Source organism: Cololabis saira, chromosome 11 (genome assembly GCF_033807715.1).
Source record: "Cololabis saira isolate AMF1-May2022 chromosome 11, fColSai1.1, whole genome shotgun sequence".
Lineage (NCBI taxonomy): Eukaryota > Metazoa > Chordata > Actinopteri > Beloniformes > Belonidae > Cololabis > Cololabis saira.
Window position 1 is genome coordinate 41,588,496 of NC_084597.1, and position 24,674 is coordinate 41,613,169.

At 41.5% G+C, this 24,674-nt stretch overlaps 1 protein-coding gene and 1 long non-coding RNA gene across 2 annotated transcripts in view; one reads left to right on the plus strand and one right to left on the minus strand.

Moving 5' to 3' along the window:
- Positions 1-20,299, minus strand: part of chd1 (chromodomain helicase DNA binding protein 1) — a 54,467-nt gene extending 34,168 nt beyond the window's left edge. The window contains exons 1-7 of the mRNA XM_061734533.1: positions 19,983-20,299; positions 14,518-14,627; positions 13,248-13,452; positions 7,923-8,030; positions 7,586-7,782; positions 3,424-3,698; positions 3,031-3,256 (exon numbers count right to left, since the gene is read on the minus strand). Coding sequence (XP_061590517.1) covers positions 3,031-3,256; positions 3,424-3,698; positions 7,586-7,782; positions 7,923-8,030; positions 13,248-13,452; positions 14,518-14,570 — 1,064 coding nt within the window. The 5' untranslated portion in view covers positions 14,571-14,627; positions 19,983-20,299. The remainder of the gene's footprint in view (positions 1-3,030; positions 3,257-3,423; positions 3,699-7,585; positions 7,783-7,922; positions 8,031-13,247; positions 13,453-14,517; positions 14,628-19,982) is intronic.
- On the plus strand, positions 20,003-22,822 carry LOC133455471 (uncharacterized). The gene is made up of 4 exons (XR_009783503.1): positions 20,003-21,245; positions 21,607-21,700; positions 21,890-21,998; positions 22,337-22,822. It is a non-coding gene; the product is annotated as an uncharacterized LOC133455471 (long non-coding RNA).
- Positions 22,823-24,674: the final 1,852 nt, after the last annotated feature.

Consider the following 24,674-nt stretch of genomic DNA (forward strand, 5'->3'; position numbering starts at 1 on the left):
TAGTTATTTCCAGAGCAACTTGGTCCCCACTGTGTGGGTGAGCGGGGAGCAGAGCCGTTAGTCTGGGCTGCTGCTGCAGGACTCTCTGCCCAGCAGCAGCAGCCCGCAGGGACACGTGGTGCTGGGTACCATTGATGGTGTACACGTTCCTGTAACCGTCTCCTTGTTGATCACAAATGTCGGTAAGAATCCCACATTGAGTGCGTTTAAATGGGAAGTTTAATTCCTCTTTAATTCAGAATTAAAATGAAATCCCATTTAAAATGAGTAAAAATTACCATGTACACGCGTAATTCCGAATAAAAATGGCCATTCCTAATTAAACTTAATTCCGAAGTAAGTGGCTGGTTTATTCCGATTTATAATCCGAATAGAATAATTCCGTGATCATGTATACACTCATACCCCTTTTACACCAAGCTGGTTCCAGGGCTGGTGCTAGTGCTAGAGCCGGTTCGCGGTTGGTTCTAAGTAAGAACCGTTTGCTTTTATACAAGTTGGTGCTGGCCAGAGAGCCACGTCATCACTTTACTGTATACGTCACCACCACTCCCCCTCGTTTTCATCCCCACCCTGATCAGGAAGCTGAGAGCTCCTCTCCTCCTACGTAACATACGCCGTAGGCTCTGCGTTGGTGTAACGCGGAACCAGAACCGCGGGCTGGGAGGCGTCCCCGAGGGTCAAGAATTTTTATTAAATAAATGGATCGAGCGTTGAACACGGCGGTTAAGTTAGCAGACTCTTATTATGACATCCATTTATTTAATAAAAATTCCCGTCCCACGGGGACGGGCAGGGAGCGGGCTCGGACGCGAGGCTGCCGCTCCATCAGTGCCCGCCGATGGAGCGGCAGCCTCGCGGGGAAGCGTTCCAGCCCTGGGACGAGGCTGCCGCTCCATCGGCGGGCACGGAGCCCGCCGACGTTACTGTTGATGGATTGTACCGTAGACCACTGCTGCTTCTGTTTTACATCCATTATTAAATAAATGGATGTAATAATAAAAGAGTCTGCTAACTTAACCGCCGTCTTCAACCATTGTTTAAAAACGGCGCTATTCCGTGTTTATTCTGCTTTGGTTGTTCAGTAAAACCGTCCCCAGCCCCGCCCCCAGCCCTTGACGTAAGCACGTAGCCCCCGACGAAACAGGTTCTTTGAGCTGGCCCAGCTAAGAGTCGGTTCTCCTGTAGCACCAGTTTTGAGAGCCAGGAGCCAGTGCTTAGGCTGTGTAAAACCAAAGAACTGGTGCTAAGTCTGGCTTTAGCCCAGAACCAGCCCTGGAACCAGCTTGGTGTAAAAGGGGTACCATTCCACTTTAAATTAATTCCGGTCTTTCTTTCTGCTCGTTCCCTCACCGTCTGTCTCCATGACGCTTATATTCTGCGCTGGGCTGGTTTTCCAAACAAAGTTTCAAGATGGCAGCACGCAGTAAACGCTGGTCAAGAGCAGAGACCATTTATTTAAAAGGAGCATGAGGCTCCTTTTAAGAAATGAGACTCTCTAGCGCCACCCTTCACCACGACGGCCGTTGGGGGTACTGCAGCCAACAGTGAAGCCGGCACGGGAGAACGGGGAGAACGTGCATGCAGCGTCATGTGACGTCACATCCGCAGCCCAGCGCGGGAAATTCGGGACCGAATTGCAGCACATTTTGCAGCACACAGCCTGTTCAAGGCAAAGGAGAGATACACTAGAGGGCTCATTCTTTTGGGTTTGGAACGCTTCATCTGACATTATTACTAGAAAACTTAAAATGTATACGGATTTTTTTCATAAATCCTGCCACAATCCGGCCTCAAGCTCCTTTAATAAATAGCTTGGAGGACCTGGAAATAATCTAAATAAATAACAGATGGCAGGAAACATAAAAATTGTGGGATTTTCAAAGTTGTAGCGGCTAAGTTTGTTTTTCTTCCGGTAGTTTAACTTCCGGTCCGCCCCCATGGGAACCTTCCCAACCCCCAGACCTGAAGAGGAATTTGATAAAGCCGATCAAACGTGTTTTCCATGTAAACCTCAATTCAGAATTACTATTTCCATGTAAACTCAAAGGAAAATAGTTTAATTCTGAATGATTTCATTCGGAATAATTAATTCCAAATTAAAAAACATCATGTAACCGTGGCCAGTGTTATCTCTGCATTACTCTAGTTACACGTTTGATGCTTCAGTCAACTCCCCCATGTACAAGAAAACAGAAGATCAGGATGACTAGCCCTTTCTTCACGAGTGAAGTTTATTAACCAAATGAGTTAGATCTGTGTTGATGCTTACACGCTCAATTGGTTATTTAGGAAGAAGCATGACAATTACACTTTAACATGTTTTCCGACTGCCAGATGAGACGGCTCTGATCTGACCGAGATGTTCATATAAGGAACTTTTTTTTCTGTTAATCTGACTGAAAGTGCTCCATCTATGCAGCTGATAGCTTGTTGAAAGACCGAACATCAGCAGCAGACTTTAACCTCCCCCCCTGCAGTCTGTAGATACAGGTAGCTCAGTGGATGTGTACATTTTAAAAGGAACCCTGGTTATTAAGACTTGGAGACCCTAATTAGCCACAATTGTTCTCTTATACTAAAATATGTTGTTAGAAACACATAAAATAATCTAATTGCTTTAAAAATCTACAATGTTTATCACATATTTTGACCTGCGGGAGGCACCATGTTCTACCTGCGCAATGCATTCTGTGTGCGCCGTCACCTTAATGTTTTTAGCTGCATTTTCATCTGTGTTTCTGTTGCGCCGTCACCTGTTTAGCTGTGTTTTCATCTGTTTCTGGGTGTCAAAACTGTTCGAGGGCCAGCAGGTGCCACCGTCTGACGTCACTAACCAGAATGCATTGCGGTGTAAACAACAATGGCGACCTACGAGTTAAATTATATTTTCAAATTTTATAAAAACGAAGACATCAAAAACGTTTTTTTATATCACATTGTTATAATTGATACCAACATTTATCTTTTAAGACCTACATGTCTTAATAGGCCTGGTTCCCTTTAAAAAGCAAGAAGCTCACTGCTCACCATTTTTTTCTCTCCTGCTCCTTCTTCTTGAAGTTGTCCAGTTTCTTCATGCCCCTGACGTTCTGCAGCTTCAGCGTGTCCTCCGTCTCCCAGGTGTTGTGAATGTGGGCCCAGTTCTTCCACTTTATCAGGTACTGGACATCACCAGCTTCTTTGCTGGGATTGAAGTTGCTGTTGGGGTCTCCATCTGCTTCAATGGCATACACAGTGGTTGTACTTCCTATTGCTGTTAAGGGGGAAAAAAAAAACAATATGTTTACATATAATGGAACTATGGTCAAATATTTGGGTGCACATAGGAGTCTAAAGTACTCTCAAATATCACCAAATATGAATTCTGCTGACAGCTAGAATGCAGAGAGGATGAAATCAGCATTTGAACAATGAGTTTACCTCGTTTCCTTCCAATCCTTCCTTCCATGACCCGTTCGATTGTTTCAAACTCCTCTTCCTCAGGTGGCGGGACATCTTCCCCCAGAACCTCCACCAGATCATCTGAGTCTGTCTTTAATTCCTCATCCTCCTTATAGCTAACGTTGACGGTGGCCTGCCGGCGTGGCCCTGCAGATGCCACCTTCGCATAATTATCGTTCTCATCCTCAGATGAAGAACACTTCTGGTTCTTCTTTCTCTGGGTGACACTCTTCTTCCCATTCCGAGAATTTACCCTGCAACAACAAGACGAGACAAAGGCATTACACACAAAGCCCTGGATGGATTTCTTCACCCAGAAACAGAGTTTCCATTATGAAATTTTATATCTGTTCATGTTGCATTAAGCTGCTGCTATTCGTTTGTGAGTTTGACTGGATTTCATTCAACTACCTCTTTTGAAGTTAAATTTATTTTTTTATTCTTATTGCACTATTCTGCACTTTTGGTTTTAGTTTACAATTTCATGTTTTTACATTTTATAGCACCAGTGCTGATAAGCTTTGTTGAAATAAATGTCCATGTTGTTCTCCAATGGACAAGAAAAGAAACTTGGGATCATTTAGTTTAAGCCCTTTTTTTTTTAATTCATTGCCAAAATTTATCTGATCAGGAAAAAGTATCAGAAATGTATCGGGAGCCAAAAAAAGTGATCGGATTGGGAAAAATCGGGATCGGCAGATACTCAAACTCAAGTGATCGGGATCGGAACAGGAGCTAAAAAATCCTGATCGGGACGACCCTATCTGTAACGTTTAGTCAAGCGTTAATGTCACCTTGTGAGAGTGAGAAACAACAAAAAAAAAAAACAATACGATTTCATAAAAGCCAACAAAGGAGGTCCTGGATTCATAAAGAATAAAATAAGAGTATTTTAAGAGTCTTTCCCAGTACTCAGTCCATCTCAGTCCACCACCAGTCCAGTCAAACTATTCACAAATCACCAACACTAGGCCTCATCAACCCACAAACCATGTGAGACTACTAAAATATAACCCCCCCCACACACACACACTTTACAATACTTTTACTCTCATAAGTCGGCTAAACAGAGTTTGTGTTGTGCAAGAAATCAATTTCAACACGTAAGCTTGTGAATCAACAGGTCCTGCAACTGATCACTGTAAACCGTTTTATGAGCTTTCTTGGATGTACAACTTTAAACACACACGATCCAGTTGGTCCAGGCAGACGGTTTTACACGGCGCAGCAGATTAGAAGCAGGGCAGGATCAGTCAAGTACTGTGTAAGTCTACATAAATATGTCGTTCCTCAGCTTTGTGACTCATTTCAGCTCTCTTTTTTCATCTTACCGTCTCTTACCCTGCACCCATTGAAATCAAAAAACTAACCAGGCAATAACAGTGGCAGGTAAGAGATTGTGGGCTTGTCCCAACATGCAGCACATTATTACAAACATCCATCTGTTCTCTACCCGTTCAATTGTATACTGGGTCACGGGGGTCTGCTGTAGCCTATCCCAGCTTATTACAGGCAAAAGGCAAGGGCAAACCAATGAGCTGCATGAAAACTCTTTAATTTCAGTTATTTTTTCTTTGGCAGGGAGACAACCATCCACAGAGATGTAGCTAGAACTGTCAGAATACAATCTCAGTGTTTGTAACTGCAGGTGTTTTTCATGTCTCCATCTACTGAAAGCTTTTCAATGGATGGATGGATCTCTCTCCGCAGGTGGTCACACCCTGAGGATGTACGGGTCAGATGGGTTGTAGCTTGCTGCAAACCAAGCATCTTTTTCTGCTGTGTTTAGCAACATTTCAGACACTTCTTACAATACTTTTCAAGAAAGCAGTGAGGGAGCGGTCAAAACGACTGCCTCACACTTCTTCCTTACCATAATACAGCAGCAGGACTGCAGACAGACTACAAATTTAGCACCTGCCAGTTTGACCTCCCCAACGCTGAGACGATCACCGTTCAGACATTATTAGGATGGTGTGAAAGAGAGGAGCATGTTTCACTCCTTAATATGTGCAAAAAACACTACATACACTCATGACCAAAATTAGCACCCACACTTTGAATTCTTTGCCGTTTTGTGTAAGAACTTAATAAAAAATCACCTGATCCTAGTGGGTATTAGTATCAGGCAAATAACATTGCTTTTTTTTACAATGTTATTATTATACAGTGTTTCCCTACCATTCACTAGCTAATACAACCTGCCTAGTCTATAAAACCTGCATCCATGCCATCATACCTCAGGAAAAAGCACTAATGTAAGCAGCCGTCATAAGCAATGTTCCCTCTGTCATAAGCAATGTTCCCTCTATGCGGGCAGTGCGCGATTGCGCACTGCCCGCATATTCTCAGCGCACAAGAAAATCTATCCAGCGCAGTGCTTTAAGTGGGCCGGTACGCACCGGTACAGAGTTCCCCCACTCCCCACGCAACGTACGTGCGCATCGCAGCGTACCCTACGGCGTAGGCTCTGCGTTGGTGTAACGCGGAACCATAAATCAGTTTACGGATGTCCCGCGAGTCGAGAGGAGGAGAAGTATTCAAGGATTTGGGGAATACAAGGAGCTGTGGGGATCCCGTACACGAGAAAGTCTGAAGCCTCTGCTAAAAGCTGTCCATACCATTGCTGTGTATACCAGCAGTACTGGAGTTGAGGGGGGATGAGGGGGGATGGCATCCCCTCATGAAATAAAAACGGTCAAAATCCTCCCCCCTGTAAAACTGCCATCCCCCCTTTCCATCCCGTCATTTCATCAATGAATGTGGTTTTACTGCTATTTCAACATTTAGAGTCATCACCAGAAAAATAACACCAGAAAGATATGTTTTTGACAATTTTCATCTGTTTCAAGTAAATTTTCACTTGAAATAAGTAGAAAATTTTGCCATTGGGACAAGATGTATCATTTATCATTACAAGCAAAAAAAATCTTGTTCCACTGGCAGATTTTTTTCTACTTATTTTAAGTGAAAATCTACTTGAAACAAGTTAAAATTGTGTTTTTTTTCCCAGTGACGAGTCTTGTTTTAAGTGTAATGAGATTTTTTTTACTAAAATGAGACATTTTAAATAGAAATAAGACAAATATTTTTTGTTAAGATTTTGAGTTTTTGCAGTGATCCATTTTACTTATCTTGTGAAGGACAGAGTCATATTGATAAGTTCAGAAAACTGTTTTTTATTGTTGTGTTTTGATGTATTTGATGCTCACAGTAGTCCTCTGTTTGCTCAGGGAGCTTATTTTTTCATGCCCAGATACATGAAAAATTAGAGGGAACATTGGTCATAAGCATTTCACTGCTACTGCATTCTCTCTCTCGACTGTGTTGTACAAAGGTTATTGCTTTTCCAGTAGCCAAAACTCGAAACACGCAAGAGGGCAGATATTACATGAGGCTGTTATTCCAGTAAAATAACTCTAGAGGATTTTGTACTAAATGGATGCAACTTCACCTTCTAGCCCCACCACTCAACATAACCAGGGATAGATATCAGAGCTCCTAAACACAGATGATGTGAAAGTCAGTTTTTCAAACGAGATCTTGGGAAAAACGAAATATCCTCTCTTCAAAGTGATGGAGCCTGAGCTTGTGTGTGAGGTTGAGACAGTGAGCGCTTGATGATGCTTCTTAAAAAGGTAAAGAAACAATCCTTCAAATAAAACTGATGAAAAACTTGTGTGTTACTTTTACTGCACAGGCAACACACCAGGATAACGCTAGAGAAGATATTGACAGGTGCCGTCACGTCTGTTGCCAGGTCTGTACGGTGTGTTTCTGTCATCCAAACATCTATTTCACAAAGCAGGCTTGTCCTCAACATGTTCACTTATGGATTCCAATGACACAACAAAAAAGAAAGGCAGAAGCACAAAACCAACACCAGAAACAAATCAAGATCGCTCAGAAAATAATAGCTGTCATTTCCTACAAGACAGGATTCAAACTCTCAACAACAAATACAGTCTCACAATTCAGTTATTTCATCACAAAGTAAAAAAAACAAAAAAATGATATAATTGATCAAAATTCAGGTTTGTTGCAATTTTCCAACTTCAGTCAGCAACAAACCTGTTTTTTTTTTGTGTGTGAAACGATGACGCATTTTCCAACAACCCTTTAATGGCAGTTGTCTACTTACTTGTTCTGAGGTTTTCTGCTTTTGAACTTGTGACTAGGCTCGTAGTCAGATGCCGTTTCGTTGCTGTTGTCCTCTGCTGATGAATCGGATGCCGAGTCACTCTCAGATCCAGAATCTGATCCGGAGTCAGAGGAGCCAGAATTTCTTCTACTTTTGGATCCACTTGATGAATCAGATTCATCACTGCTTGATGAGTTCTAAAGCAAGATGATGGTAAAACAAAACAATCATGAGCCAGTGAAAACTAGATAAACCAACAGCAGCTCAAGTTGGCGATGGGGTTCTAATGAAACAGCAAGGAGGAAAAAGGGTATTGCGTGGGCAGCTGGGAACACACCTCGCCAGATCCACTGTTCGAGGAGCCTCGTCTCTGTTGCTGTTGCTGCTGTTTCCTGAGCATAGCAGATCGTTGTACTGCAAGGATACTGGGGTTGGACTTCCAGAACTGTAATCAGTTAATGAATGGACAAGTCAGCTACAGGCCGGAAAACTCGAGCAGCCCAAGAGACAAGACTCAAGAGATAGAAGAGTTCCAAGGCACGTCCCTGATCCAATCCAACAATTATCCTTAAAAATAAATGAATAAATCAGAAGCCAAAACAGTCAGGGACTTGCTCTGGAAGTGAAGAGTATTGTCATTTAGACTGCTTGAGTTAGAGGAAGAAAAAAAAAAAACGAAAGCGCAAGAAAGGTCAAACTACAAGCAATTTTATAAAATCAGTTATTCTGACTTTACACAAGATTGTAAGTAAATAAATACATCTAGCATTAATGACTCTATAAACTTGCAAAGTCCCATCCCGCGGCTGCAGCTTCAACCATCAGCTACCACAGGACTCGGGCATTACTTCAACACAGAGATTAAAGCAAAACAAATATTTTTGACTGAAATTTTTTTTCATGCCAGTTCATATTCCCCCAGTTCCATCTCTGTGCTGCACCACTTTAAGAACGGCCCCTTTTCTGCCATGCGGTCGCTTCCCAAAGGTTTCAAGTAAAAAAGTTAAATTCTGTATTAGCCCTTCTGTTTTCTAATACAGCATTTAAAAGTGTAAGACTTTAACCCTATACTTTAACACTATTTAAATACTCGAGACCAACAGCATTTTATAGGAGGAAGGTGATTTGCTTTCAATTTTTAGTCCACATCAATTGGTGCAGTACTCTCATTAAAGCGTTTGGCCTGTTCTCCTAGATCCGAGTCAACCTGGTAAGCTGCACTTCTTCATCCAGTTGACCAGCTGCTCTGATGTCACTGCATTGGGCAAGGCTTTGGCCAAGGTGATGAATGAATGAATGCATCCTGGACTGTTTAATGGACCATCAGTGATGGTGTTAGTGCAGACAAAGAGATGATGATGTTATGCCCCCCGTGGGCCTTTGCAATGCTTTGTTTTAATGAAACAGTCAGATTCCCCTGGTCCGCACCAGTTCTAAGTTTAGCTGCTAGGCGCCAGCCGAGGCAACCCGCCGGGGGGCCCCGGCGAGCGTCCAGAGTCACCGCCGCCGACCGCGATCCCCCCTGACGGGCCGCCTTCCGCGCGGCGCCGGACACCGCCCCGCGAAAACCCTCGCCCAACGCCGCGCGAACGCCGCTGGACGGAGGCCCCGCGAGGCGGGCCGAACGCCACGCCTCCGGCGGCGGGGAGAGGAGGGCGGCGGGGCGACTGCTCCCCCAGCCCAGCCCACTTCAAACCCCAGCCCGACCGACCCCTTTGTCCAACACGCCCTCCTCTGTTTCTGATTGGCTAATACCAAGCCTCTGGCTCACTTTATTGGTTTACAACAGTGTCAGTTTAATGCCTAACATGATAACGCACGTGCAAATGTTTTTTTTGTTCTCTTTTTTTCCCTCATTTTCCAACTGACGGAAATCCGTCTAGAGACAGAGAACTTTAATCCCTGTCAACACAAGTATGAAAAACTAAACCGGCATTAAACATGGATCCATCCTCTTTACAAACTTCCGATGGAGACAATAGGCGCTTTTGCATTAGTCTCACTTCTCCCCGGTTCTACCCGCTATGGCCCCGTATTGCGCTTTCGCACTAGGGCTGAGACGTGTAGAGCCGCTCCAAGTCGGTACTTTTTCTGTAACCATTTCAGCCAGGTTCTTAGCGGGCTGAGAAGGGACTATTTCTTTTTTTTTTTTTTTTACCTTGTCTGCACACATATTATTGATTGATACCATGACGGTAGAAACCAAAAGTGTATATATGTGCATTATTACTATATGTAATATATACATATATATATACGCACACATATGCGTACACATACATAAATATACACATACAAACCCAGTGTTTTTTTTATTTTGTGTTTTTTTTTTTTTTTTGGGGGGTGGGGGGGGGGGGGGTGACGACATCCACTGCCAATCCAGGAAGCAGGAACACACGGAGACACACGTCAAGCACTGGAAATCTGCAACAAAAAAACCACAAACAAAGCACGAAACCGGCACGGAGCCATCCAAAACACGAACAGCAATCGACCTAAATCTTGAGATCTGATCGCAGTCTGAGCTAAGCTATCGCTACCGCTACCTAAACCCAAAAACTAGAGAGCCAGCATGCAGGTGAACAAGCCAGTGTGTATGTCTATGTGTGTGTGTGTGTATGTATATGATCATGCATGTGTGTGTGTGTGTGTGTGTGTGTGTGTGTGTATGTGTGTGTGTGTATGCATGTGACTAAATGACTATATGTGTGTGTGTGTGTATGTGTGTGTGTGTGTGTGTGTGTGTGTGTAGAAGGGACTATTTCTGACGTCACCACCCTCCTCGCCACTGATTGGTCGGGGGGCGGGGACGTCACCACCCTCCACGCCTCTGATTGGTCGGGGGCGGGGCCGTCAGACGTTTGAATCAGGAAGCGGGAGTCAGAGCGAGGCGACCACATCCATGGAGGCGACCCGCGGCTCGCAGCGATTTTATTATAAAGCGCAAAACGTCTGTTTGGTGATCCAACTCTGAGGTGCAGATGTTCATAAACCTGGTGGCTGTCGAGAAAAAATTAAAAAAGCGATGTAGACGGGCTGTTTTACTCTCAGCCGCTCCCGGCTCCAGCTGATTTCTGATCAGCGCTGACATGAACAAAGGTGTTGCGCAATCGAGTACGTCACAGCAGCTTCACCCAAACCTGCCCGCTTCTCCCCTGGCAATGCGAAAACACACAGTGGAACCGTGTAAAGCCGCGCCGAGCCGAGTCGGGCCAAGTAAGTCCTAGTGCAAAAGCGGCAAATAATATTGTGATTTTTGGCCAAAATAAAGTATGTCCTTGTTGCTGTATCCAACTGCAAAGTACAATTTGATTTGATCACTGAGTGCGCCATTTATGTCTCAGATATGAATAGGGTTGCAAAGGGGTGGAAAATTTCCGGTAAATTTCCGGAAACTTTCCGGAAACTTTCCATGGGAAGTTAAGCTTGGGAATTTTGGAAATATTCCAAATTGGAAACTTTCCATGGGAATTATGGGAATTATGGGAATTATTGGGAATTTATGGGAATTTATGGGAATTTATGGGAATTAACTGGAAATTGGGGGTAATTTAAACAAACTGTATCATATCCAAACATAAATGTAAATATTTATTTTGTCATAAGCAGATATCCATGCAAGATAATACTAAAACATTACATTTCAACAGATTTATTTGAGTAGAACTTTAGTTTTTATTCTTGTATGAACAATTATTTTAATGAACAACAAAAACATGAATGTTGAGTAAATACTAACTCACCCACTCCCCCACCCAATCAAAAAGTAAAATGACCCCACCCCCCCCCCCAAAAAAAAAAAAGTCCCATTCAAAATGTTAAATAAAAGGAGCCCCACTCCCTCCAAAAAAGTCCCATTCAACATGTTTTTTTTATTTAATATTTGCAAGTTAAACATTAATACCATTATAGATCAAATATATTTACCCCATAATATTATCAAAACTTACTTGACTTTATATAGTCCGTGGGCTCAAATGTGTGGCTTCAATAGTCTTGTGCTTTGAGCTCAAATGTGTGGCCTCCAGGCTTCAAGAAATCACCTGTGCATGTGATGGTGGAATGCACAGTGCATGTAGGGGGTGTGGCCTCAATAGCCCTGCAGTAAGCAATGTGCTGTGTGCAAGTGATTGAGGAGTGTACTTGCATTAAATCTGGTTGTTTTAGCCAAGACTATGCTACAATATATTTCCCCCAACTATATTTAAGTTCCCTGTTAAGGGCCAACCTTCAATTCTGTAAATTTCTTATTTATTCCCGTTAATTCCCGTTAATTCCCATATATTCCCGTTAATTCCCATATATTCCCGTTAATTCCCATGGAAAGTTTCCAACTTTGAAAATTCCCGGAATTTTGCAACCCTAGATATGAATCAATTGTACTGTGACCAACGACATCTGTGATCATAATCACTTAAGTAGAAGTGGGCTAGAGTTTCAAACAGGACAACAGCTGTCAGAATATTCCAGTCCAGGTGGAGCTGCCGACCCACCATGAGATCCCAATACCAGCCACCTGTCTCTCGGTGAATGTCAAGAATTTCTGAATTCTCTTTCTGTGTTTTGCAAGTTTATAATTTCAAAGTTTTCTAAAAAGAAATACCACATTTATAAAGATGAAGTATTACGGTGCATCTGAAATGCCATACTAAACAGTATATACTAAAAAGTATACTTAAGTTCGGCACACTTTTGAGTAAATATCAGTAGTATGCATTAATTCGGACGTACTATTAAGAGCCACACAGCACTTCCTGCTGTTGGGAGGAAGTGACGTGTCACAGCAGCAGTAGCAGCTGTTACCATGGTAACAGCAGCAATAGCAGTACCGCTCCGCTATTTCCCGTTCATCCTGGCCGAAACAAGATGACATTATATAATATTATTATATACGAATATTATAATATTAATATTATATAATAATATTATTATACTTTATATTATACTTATGACATATACGTATCACTTAGCAACCAAACACTGCTGCTTTGCATTGTGGGAAGTTTCTGCTTAGCTAGTGTCCATCAATCCACACTAATACAATTCTCCAGAATGATTATGGATAGTACATACTAATGAGTACGTACTAATGTTTTGGACGCACATAAAAATCATACTGTTTTTGCTCCTCATTAGGGTTGAAGTTTGGAATTTCGGACTCAGCCTTAGTTTTTATACAGAAGTTTACCTCCCACTCTGCCCAGAGTATTTTTTCCCTCTTAAGGCTGAATTAAGGTTCTGCGTCACACCAACGCAGAGCACTTGTGGTCACCGTGACGCCGTCGTGAACCCTTCCGACTTCTCCGTCACTCCATTTCGTCGCGGTGCAGTACCCCCCGCAACAGCTAGTTAGCTATCTTTTTCTGAATGGTTTATCCGACTTTTTCCAGTCACAGTGAATCAAAGAGATAAGGACAACAATTGTGCAAAAAAAACGGAAACCGGAAATGTGTTGCTTCCAGGCGAACCAATCACAGCCCTCTTCATCTGCGTGTGGTCTGCGTCGCCTCGACGCGTAGTTACAATTTTCGGGGGGTGCACGTCAGTGACGGCGTGTGGTCTGTGTCGACGCGTACCACACGCCGTAGGCACGGCGTCGTTTTGACAGAACCATATTTCAGCCTTTAATTGGCCCTAAGAATCACAACATAACCAGTCCTACCTCAGCTCCATCAATGTTGGACTTGTTTTGTTGTTCCACCTTCTCGTTGGATTTCTCTGTCTCTGAATCTGACTGGCTGCCAGAATCTGAGCCACTTCCTGAGTTGCTGCTCCCTGACTGGCTGCTGCTGCTGCTGGATGAGCTGGAACTGGAGCCAGAGCCCGAAGCCGAGCCAGAGCCAGAACCGGACTCATCTTCAGAATTACTGTCACATGAAAGACAAAAAGTTATAAACAACCTGCATTTTAGGCATTCATCATTCTCAAATCCTAAATATTTAAACACATTCAAACCTTTCATAAGCTTATTTTTTAAACTGCTACAAACACGGTACCACACGAGATGACTGGTGATAGAAGCATCGGTCTGCTCAACTCAAGAGTGTTGAATGATATATATTCAGTTTTTTTTCCTGAGTTCCACAGAAATATGAAACACCTTTCACACAAACACTGCAAACATCCTCAACATTAGCTTGTCACCAAGATCTGCACAGCTCTGTTGATGACACAGGTACTTTTATCACGGTGTGCTGAAGCAGGGTAGCATCTAAAACATGCAGGACAGGGGCCCACAAGGACCAGGATTGAGAAACACTGGATTAAGCCAACATCACTGTGGGCTTTCAAAAAACATAGAAGTGTTGTAGCATCAGAGGATGACATGCTCCGCCATGCTGAATCTGACACACGCATGTACAAGCTTGTACAAGTATTTGGCTCCATTTAGAGCCACTCTTGAGCTTTAACACCCCCCCCCCCTCCTTTACTAAACTCTGAGCTCCACAATGTGGATGCTTGATGCTACAGCTACTTTCATTTCAACCCCAATGATATGTGCAACTGCACAGACATCAACTGATATCAACTTTGATTGTCTGACAATTTACCTAGTTTTCACAGATTTAGTAAATCTTATTGTTTAGTGCACAACTCAGCACTGTAAAACACAGCACATCGTCAGATGGGAGTCTTTATCGTTTTAAAAGCCACGTGACACTGGAAACTAATGGGAGATATAAATGTCTTTGAAAGAAGACGTCTCTGAGTAGTCTACAGTCTACAGTGAATATGCAGTTTTAGAAACACAGCAACTACCATTAGTATACTGTCAACTGGATCACAACCTAGCTTGTTAGGATGTCATTAAATAACTAAACACTGATGTGCATTAATTCATTTTGCATTAATTTTGACCCAATGCAGTTTCACACATCATCATTTCACTTTCAGTCCTAGTGTCTCTGCGACAGGTGGCAAGGCGATTTTACCTTGATTCTCCACTGCTGTTGCTTACACTTTCGTCCTCGCTGCGTCCAGCCATGTCAAAGTCCAAGGTACACACCGGACAACCTGCAGCGCAGTGTTGTACGTGATTAACCTGTGAGACGAGAGAGTTTGTACATAAAGTTTAGAACTACAGAAAAAAAAAAATCAGGACTTGTTTCATTGTTCAGCTCTCCTCCAGTGTGCAGGATGGGTGGCTGCATGTTGAAATCTACTTGAACAGTTTCTTTTTCTCAGCGGGAAAATGTTGTGGGCAGAACTAACATTTTCACATTGTACAACTCTGACTCATTTCATGGTTACACAACAAACCATGTTTCCTCAATGACTGACATACTCTATCAGTCATTGAGGAAACATGGTTGAGAGAGACACAAAAAAAAGAGATGTGAAGAAAAATATGGAGAGAACCCCCAAAAAATAAACTAACAGGTAATGCTTCAGAATCAAAGAAGACCGATATGGGGGAGGGTAATACAGACGAACCACAAAAATCTAAGATTTCACAGTGGCATTTCACTTTTTTTTTTAACATTTCCCTGTTTGTGTGCAGCTGACAGAATGAAAGCGAACAAATTAAAACTATACCATTAGATGATTTCAACCCAGTGATGTCAATACGTCAATTGATTTATTTTATGGGAAAAATTGATTACTGCAGGTAGGTAAGAAAAAAAGTTGAATTTTGTTCTTTTGCACTTAAATATTTTTATTGTAAAAAGATGACAACATTGTGTGCAAAAGGCACTGCAACTACTAAGTTATAAGAAACTTGTATTTTAACATTCTTGCCAAATAACTGATTATTTTTTAGTTGCTCTTGAGCTTTGTTATTGTTTTGAGTGCAGTAATGTGATATTTGACCTGTATGCACTTTAAAACACACGTGTATGTGACTTTTTTTTTTATATAAATTTTTAATGATTGTACTTTAGAAAACAGGCTCAGTGCAGCCGTTACTACAATTAAGAAGTGATTTGAATCCTAACAAGTAAAAGACCTGATATTTCCTACTAAATATCGGTATTAACTCTAACTTTTTCCTCACAGACTGCATTCTTTGTTATTCTAAAACAATAGTAATAACGCTTTCTTTGCCAATTGAAAATTTGTTTTGTTGTTGTTTTGGAAAAAGCAAAGCGTGATGACATAATCTAGTAATAAGATGCTAAAAAACTAATTTACAAAGTTGACTACTTTTCAAAACCACAAATTATTTAAAGAAAATAATGGTCTTGATTTTTTTTTTGATTCCGAGGTGCATCATAATGTAAAACTTGGTGGAGATCAAGGTGAAAAAAAAAAGTGTGATTACTGATCTGGGTCTGTACTGGCAGAGAACCCTTCAAGCATAAGCAGCTCACGCTGGGTGGCACAATTGTTTAAGCAGGCATGTACTGAGGCTACAGTCCTCCTGCAGCGGTTGCAGGTTTGAGTCCCGGCCTGGCACCCTTGGCTGCATATCGTCCCCATTCTCTCCGTCTCTCTACCCCTTTCCTATCCACAAATTGAATAAAGGCCACCAGTTCTAAAACATGCAGGCCAGGGGGTCCTGAGGACCAGGGTTGAAGACCCCTGCACTACAGCCACAAAAAAAAAAAAGCATTAGCGGGCATCACGGTGGCTTGGTGGTTAGTACTGTTGCGTCACAGCAATTCAGTTCAATTTTTTTTATATAGCGTCTATTACAACAGAAGTTGTCTCAAGGCGCTTTCCAGAGACCCGGAACATGACCCCCGAGCAATTATTACTAGGTCTGAAACGATTCCTCGAATAATTCGATTACAAAAAATGATGGAGGAATTTTCTCTGCCTCGAGGAATGGTTTAATTTCTCCAGCTCAAAGCAGGTATTTCGTCCGGACTAGGTTTAATGCGGCACAACGCGCTGACGTCACGCGCGTAAAGGAGGAAGAAAGAGGCAGCGGATTTGTTTGATTTTAGTAACATGCCATGCTCAGGCAGTCTGCAATGGCCCAGACGGGAGACACATGTAGCTCAGTGCTTAACTTTTATTTTTAATCCACACTATATTATTCTGGTCCGTTCTCCTATATGTTCCCCCTCTAACCCGGTACTTACATAGGTTCCTCTAAACATCTGTTCCCGCTACAGTTTTAACTAAAAGAAAATGTGCTCCAATACAGCAGGTCTCATAATTTTATTTTGAACATTGCCAAAACTCAAAATCTTAAAAGACTTTAACTTAACTGGAACTTAAAATTCGCTGAAAAACAAATGAAAGTTCAATTGAAACACGTGGGGAAAACACCTAACCTTTTAAGTGGTGTGTGTTATCAGGTGTAATGGCATTTTTTAGGTTAGAAATAAGAACATTTCTTGGTAAGATCCTTAGTTTTTTGAGTGGAGTCAGTGAATTTGGTCAACTGGTGTAAGTTCAGGGTTTTTAAATGCAAAGCCATGAACCTACTGTATTACCGGTATATAATTTAGTCTTAGTAATGTCAATTAACATCTAACATCTTATGTATATTTATAATTGCTCTTTAACTAAACAAAAATGTTTTATCCGATTACTCGATTAATCAATAGAATTTTCAGTAGAATTATTCTTTTTTTTTGCACATCAGCATCAAATTATTATCAGTATAAGGACTTTACTTTAAAACGATTGTGCAAACGACTGCGTCTATTTCAAAGAAGGAACCACAGACTTGGAAGAAATGGTGTCTTTTGTGGAAGAGGAAAATCTTTCTGATCTTCCTCATTGTTTCCTGAGAAACAGCAAAACCTCTTTGAATGGCAGCAGATGGAACCACCGATAGCCCTGCAGTCACCACAACTATACTATACTATACCTGACAGCTCCTCTTCCACAAAAGACGTATGTGCTCTTCGGGTTAGAGTTCTCATAAATTACGACTTTATTCTCGTGATATTATGACTTTATTCTCGTAATTTCCAATATTTCTTTTTGTCTTAGTTTGGCCCTAATACTCCGTCGTACAAAACAGGGTTGTTTGGTGTCAAAGGTTTTGATTTTGATGTGAAAGACCACCAAAATGTCCCGTCATACATTGAAAAATATAGATTTTTCCAAACATTTATAGTTGAGCCGCTTCTCAAAGTTGGACAAGTTGTACTGTAACATAATAATAAAGGGTCATGTCCTGCACCAGAGTGGGAGCAGCGGATCGGGGAGCCTGGCCGTCCCGGGGAGCCTCTCTGAGTTTAGTTTAGTCCGGTCATGACATCACAAAAAAAAGAATAAAAATAAGACAAACATCAAAATAGCTGTTACAAAATTAAAAAATAAAATAAAAATGACAACAAGGAAACGAATACACTGTTCAAAGAAAACATTACAAAAAAGTTTCCAATATACAAATAACATCTAGATCGAAAAAGGTGTAGGCTGAAGCAAAGCTTATTCATTACCTACCCTAAAAAAGGATTATTTTAAAGCAATGAAATAAAGCAAGAAGTAAGAGATAAGACTACCAGTAAAACAAATTGCCTCCATGGGGATAACAAAGATTCCCCGAGAAATAAGAAAGAAAAAAGGTACAGTCTACATGTTTCCTTCATCCTTGAATAATCAAATCAAATCACCAAATAAATGAATAACCAAATCAACATAGCAAGCATCACCACTCATTACTTTGGTATTGAGAAATCATCCTTCTTTTCAATGTTTTTTTAAATAAGGTTAAGGTTCTACTTGATTTCAAATCCCTCTCCAACTTATTCCACACATCCATCTCAGTTTGCTGTTGGTTCTGATTGTTTATTTCCTGTATCTCTCTCCCCTCTGAGGTTGTAATGGCTTTGTCTTAAATTAAACATGTTTTGGATACAGTCTGGCAGCATGTTCTTGTTGATTTTGAACATAAGCTGTGCAGTTCTGAAGTCCACCAGTTCGTTGAATTTGAGCTCATTTGTATCTATAAATAATTGGTTGGTTGGGTGTTTGTAATCCACTTTGTTTACAAGTCGCATTGCTTTTTTTTTTTGGAGTAAGAATATTGGTTTCGTGATCGTCTTAAATGTGTGTCCCCATACTTCTATACAATGTTATATATGGTTTTATTAAAGATCAATACAGGAGTTTTTAGTGAGTTTAATGTTAGAATATTTTTTAAATTTATATAGAATTGCAATGGTTTTTGATATTTTTTTTTTTTTTTTTTTTTAAAGAAGTTGACGTGAGGCTACCAGCACAGCTTATCAATCAATCAAAATGTATTTGTATAGCACCTTTCATCCAGGTACATGAAATACAAAGTGCTTTTTGACTGAAAAATAAGCACAATAAAAACTGGGAGACCAATGCACACTGACATACAATATAGTTAATTAAAATGAAATAATGATAAAAGTTCAAGAATTAAGGATAAAAAATAATCAGTCCACAACAATAAAATATAATAAAAAATATCATTTTTATATTGCTCTTTTTTTTAATTATTTAGCTATTTATTGGTTATTTTTCCTTTTTAGGATATCCTATTTTTTTTAAACCTTTTCATACTTCGTGTGTATTGTGTAAAATTGTTGAGTGTGTATGTTTGCTGCTGCACAAGTAAATTTCTCCTTTGTGGGATTAATAAAGTTTATTCTATTCTAATAATAAAAACATTACAAGAAATAGATAAAGAAATAAAACAAATACCTCTAAAAAATGTTTAAACAGAATAAAACTATACAATTTTATGCTACATAAAAGCCAGACCAAAGAGATGAGTTTTTAGTTTAAAAATGTCCACATTTCCAGCTCCTCTCCGGCTGTTCCACAGTTTGAGCATCGTGGCTAAAAGCAGCAAATGTTTTAGTTTTACTCTGGGGAACAGCTAAAAAGGAAGAACCTTCCTGGTTCATAGAATAAAAACATCTCTGAAATATACTCTGGTGCAAGCCCATGTAGCGCTTTATAAACTAATAAAAGAACTTTAAAATCAACACGAAAACTAACAGGTAGCCAGTGTAAGAATTTTAAAATGGGCCTAATGTGTGCTCTTTTGGTCAATAACCACTCCAAGAAACTTATGAACTAAACCCCTCCAGGTGAGCCCGGCCAGGTGAGCCCGAACCAGCAGCAGCAGCGAGGCTGCTGCGGCCTAGCAGGCCGGCGCGGCTCCGCGGGCTCGCCTGCACGCAGCGGCCCGCGGAGCCGCGCTGTCGTCGGGGAGCGGCTGTAACAGAGTCCCGGCGCCGCCGGCGGGGTGGCGGTAGCCCCCGCTAGCTAACCGCGGCTAGCGGGGGCTACCGCCACCCCGCCGGCGGGGCAGCGCGGCCCGGCCGCTGCGAGGGCAGCGCGGACCGGCACCTCCTGCGCGGGTTCAGGCCCCCCCTGGAGGAAGAAGCGAAGCAGCTCCATCTTGTTTTTTTTACCCACTTCTCGCGGTATTTTCCCCCACGTTCACCACGCTAGCCCCGCTAGCCCAGCCCGCTACAAGCCCCTTCCAGCGGCCGCTGCTCGGTGTTTTTACCTGTAGCCGGAGCGGGAGCGGGAGCTCTTCGTCCCGCAGATGTTGCGTGTGTCCCCCCCCCCGCCTTGGCCGCAGCTATAAAGTCGCTCCGCTGCTAAAACCCGCTTCTTCTTCTTCTTCTTCCTCCGGAAAACTCGAGGAGCGGGGCTCGGATCTTCCTCTCCGAAAACAATAATCCGCCGTGGCCACCGTGGTCTGCGTTCAGCGTGAGAGCAGAGTCAGCAGCAGCGAGCCTGGAGCAGAGCGGGCAGAGCCAGAGCGGGGAGAGCGGGCTGCTCGAGCCGGAGACGCCGCACCGCCATGACGCTGGAAACCCCGGGCTGTGACGTCACCCTGACGTCACCGCCACGCTGCTCCGGCCGCGGCTCATGGTTCACGCTGCTGGGACAAGAAAACTTTGTTTAAAACGGTGTTTTACTCTACGACGGAGTATTAGGGCCAAACAAAGAAAATTAGAATAAAATCGTAATTTTATGAGAATAAGGTTGTAATATTACGAGAATAAAGTCATAATGTTGCGAGAATAAAGTCGTAATATTATGAGAATAAAGTCGTAACATTACGAGAATAAAGTCATAATGTTGCGAGAATAAAGTCGTAATATTATGAGAATAAAGTAACATTACGAGAATAAAGTCGTAACATTACAAGAATAAAGTGGTAATTTATTAGAATAAAATCGTAATATTACAAGAATAAAGTGGTAATTTAGTTATATTTATATATTTATAATATATTTAATATTACGACTTTATTCTCGTAACATTACGACTTTATTGTCGCAACATTATAACTTTATTCTGGTAATTTTACGACTTTATTCCGGTAATTTTACGACTTTATTTTCATATTATTATGACTTTATTTTCGTAATTTCCTTTTTTTTTTGTCTTAGTTTGGCCCTAATAGACCCCTTTCCAGCCTACGTCATCACAGGATGCGCGCGCATTGTTGCGGCGGAAGTGCTGAAGAAGTTGCATGAGTTTGAATAATACATCCATGGTTTGAATAGAGCGAGGGAAGATTTGTTTCTTAAGTTGCGTTTTTGGAGTTGCAGTAACGTTATAGAAGAACAACATGCCCACCAGCTGTTGTGTGTACGGGTGTACAAATCGAAATCCCGAGGAACACAATTTTTTGCAATTCCCAGAGGAAACAGGCCATTTCCAAAGCACCGTAGGAGCCTGTGGCTGCAAGTAAAAGAACCGACTGGACCGAGGATCATCTAGAATGCCCGCTTTTGCAGTGCTCATTTCATATCTGGTGAGTTATCGTGGCTATCTGGTTTAGCTTTACTTGAATGCCTTTAATTGAGTAACTGTAAGTAGAGTAAGTGTATTGTAAGTGTTTGCTCCCATAGACTGTACGTTTACTACTAGTACTAACTCACACAGCTGAGAGCTTCAGTGTGGTGTACATAATAATAATTAATATTATTAATATTATAGATCCATGGGTGTACAGCAGCTCCACTAACTAAACAGCTGTAACCTCTAGCATCATTGTTGTTTAGGATGTGTGCCCTGGTTGTCTTTTCTCTGATTTGAGCATCTCAGAACACTTAAGAAACTTGAAAAGTGGTTATCTGGTGTTATTTGGCTAATGTGTATCTTTCTTTTTACAGGTGAGATGTCTCTGGACCATGAGATTCCTGATTTTGTGCCCTCTATTTTTTCATACACTAAACAAAACCAAAACCCTGATGCAAAGATCAAAAGGTAAAATACAATAAATAAGACCTAGCTGTTTGTGTTTTTAGCTTAACCTAATGACATGATTAACTCATGAATATTAAGGGTTTACTTATTTTGGTATTAAGCAAACCATAACCGATAATTAAGATGGGAATGTATTGTATTACAGCTTGAGATCAGTATTTTTGTTCATTTGAGTTTTTTTATGTGAAGGTACCAAAGAAAAAAGAAATGGAGTGAAAGACTTCTGGTTGCTCCACCAAACCAACCTGCTCCTGCTCCTGGAGCTCCAGAGGAATCACCAGCATGGATCACAGTCCTAGTAAGTGTAGCCACTGTTGTGTCATGTCTCATTGCATTGTATAATGGTTCAACCATGTTGAGTATTTTCCCCCTATGCTGATCTCCACATCCATTCTTTTCTTTACAACCCATATTTATGCACAGTGTAGACTAACACAGTTGCAATTAATCTTAGGTCTATGTATGTGACAAATAAAATCTCCTTGTCCCTGTCCTTTTCTCCTCTCCTATTCACAACTGTCCTCTACTGATTCCAATGCCCCTCTTATGTTCTCTATACACCTCTCCATCCATCCATCCATCCATCCATCCATCCATCTCATCTTCAATTCTCAGCTGTTCTCTTTTCTGCTAAAGCTGAAGAGGACATCCCAGTCACGAGGACAGAATACAATGACCTGAACCTGAAGTACACCGAGCTGAAGAGTGACCACGTCAACCTGCAGGAAAAGTATCAACAGCTGCGAGATGAAAATGAGAACTTAAAGAGGAGCTGAAGAAGTCTACATTTTCATACTCAAATATTAAGTGCAACATGGTACAACTGTTGTTTATCACTAGAATAACATCTGTGCTCTTTGACTTTGTGCACCAAAATTGCAGGAAGTGTAAAAATATTCAGCAAGAAGCTCTCTCTACAGGATCATCTTTTGATAGTGTTAATGAAATTAAGGTTGCAGCTCATGGTGCCACCCTTCGCATTCCAGCTTTCACCAAAGGCAAACAGCAACTTTCTGCACAGGAGGTCGACACATCAAGACAACTGTCACGTGTCAGGATACTGTACATGGCTTTCGATTTGGAGCTATGACTATGAATTGAATATCAGCCATTAATGATTTACTTGACTATTAAAGTTTTGCTAATAAACTACCAGAGTTATTTGTTTTTTCTCACTGATTGTGTAAATGTATTGATTATTTTCTCTTTTTAAAGCTACAAACATCCAACTTCCACAGCTGTAAATATGCTGCACAAATATACATATATTCACTATATGTGTTGTATATCAAACTCAGGTATATTATAGATATATTAATCCCCACAAACCCTCAAATAAAAATAATGAATTTACCTAAAAATAATTAACTAAGTTTTAAAAAACAGTATTTTGCATTATATGCCTTTTAATGTTTTTCTTTTTATCATATTAGTGGGAATAGGTTTCTGTAAATTAATGGTGATAATGTGAGATGCAGGATGGACAATAAAGCTCATATAATTTTTAATTTTTAATTTTTTTTTAAATAACTAACTTCATTCAGCCAGCACAGACAAAGGTACACATGACATGGCTTTCATTCAAAGGCAATGCTTAATGAAACTCATTAAGAAACAAAGGGGACACAGTAAATTAACAAAAATAATAAGATAAATTAAATAAATATGAAATCATTAAATTACTTAAAATGTCTAGTGTATAAAATACATTCAGTTGACTGTCATAATTCTTTACAGACTTCAGCTGTGACAGCTGCTGACAGTGTCGCAGCTTCTCCTGAGTGTAAACACTAGGTTTCTCAACCAAATACGGATGAATATCCGGCCATTGGACATCGGGCCACTTTGTGATATCTTCCTCCCACTCTGTAATCCCGTAAGGATCAGGAAGTTGCTTTCCATCCGCCAAAGTTAGTTTAGTAACGTAATTTCCACGATCTTTTTCCGTCAATCGGCAGTGTAAACTGACATGAACTCCGTCTTTCTGCCGCAACAATGCGCGCGCAGCTTGCCTACGTCATACTTGTTTACAAACACGGAAAGGGGTCTATACTCAGTACTCGAGTTGTAAAAAAAAAAAAAAATCAGGGGGGATTGTGGATTTTATCATATGGGGACAGATAATTTGTGCTGATTACAAATAATATAATATATTACAAATAATAGCACTGACCAAAACACCTGCAAAAATACTGCAGGAATGACATAGCAGCAGTTAAATGCAGCTTTCAGTACGCTTTAAAGGGGACATATTATGGCATTTAATGTATATTTTAAACAGGCCTTGAATGTCTTAAAAACAATCTAAAGCTTGTTTTTTCTACATGAATCAGAAATCCAGCCATGTCTATAGTTTTACCGCTTCTAACCCCTTTTTCTGTGCCTCATTCTAAGGGAAGGGGGAGTATGATAATGAGGCTCTGTGCTGATTGGCTCCCTGAATGACGTGTAGCAGGGGAGGAGAATAAACCTCGCTCCGCCAGAGCAGCCCGAGCCTGTAAATGAATCACAACACTGAATTTTCACAAATGGCAACTTTATTGTTAAAAAAATAAAATATGAGTTGTATATAAATAACATTTATGCACTATTTCAGCCGGATCTGCCCGGCGGATGCTGAACGCTGGCCCCTCCGGGGCGCATCGCCCGTCACCGGTGATCAAACCGACAGATTTCGCTGAAAATCTCGGAGGGTGAAGCTGGTCCAGCCTGGGACGTACCCCAGAAATCCCTGCTCCCAAAGCGGCTGGCAACCTGGACAATTTAGTCGGACGGACCGCGCTTTGGGAACGGGGAAGTAGGCTGGAGCAGCGCGCATCACCGGCCGGGACCGCAGGAACCGGCCTGGACTGGTAGCAGGGACTCCTGGGGACTGACCAGCGGAATTTCAGCCGGATCTGCCCGGCGGATGCTGTGCGACGGGCGCCCGGCGCACAGATCGGCTCCGGAGCGCATCCTCTGCGCATCGCCCGTT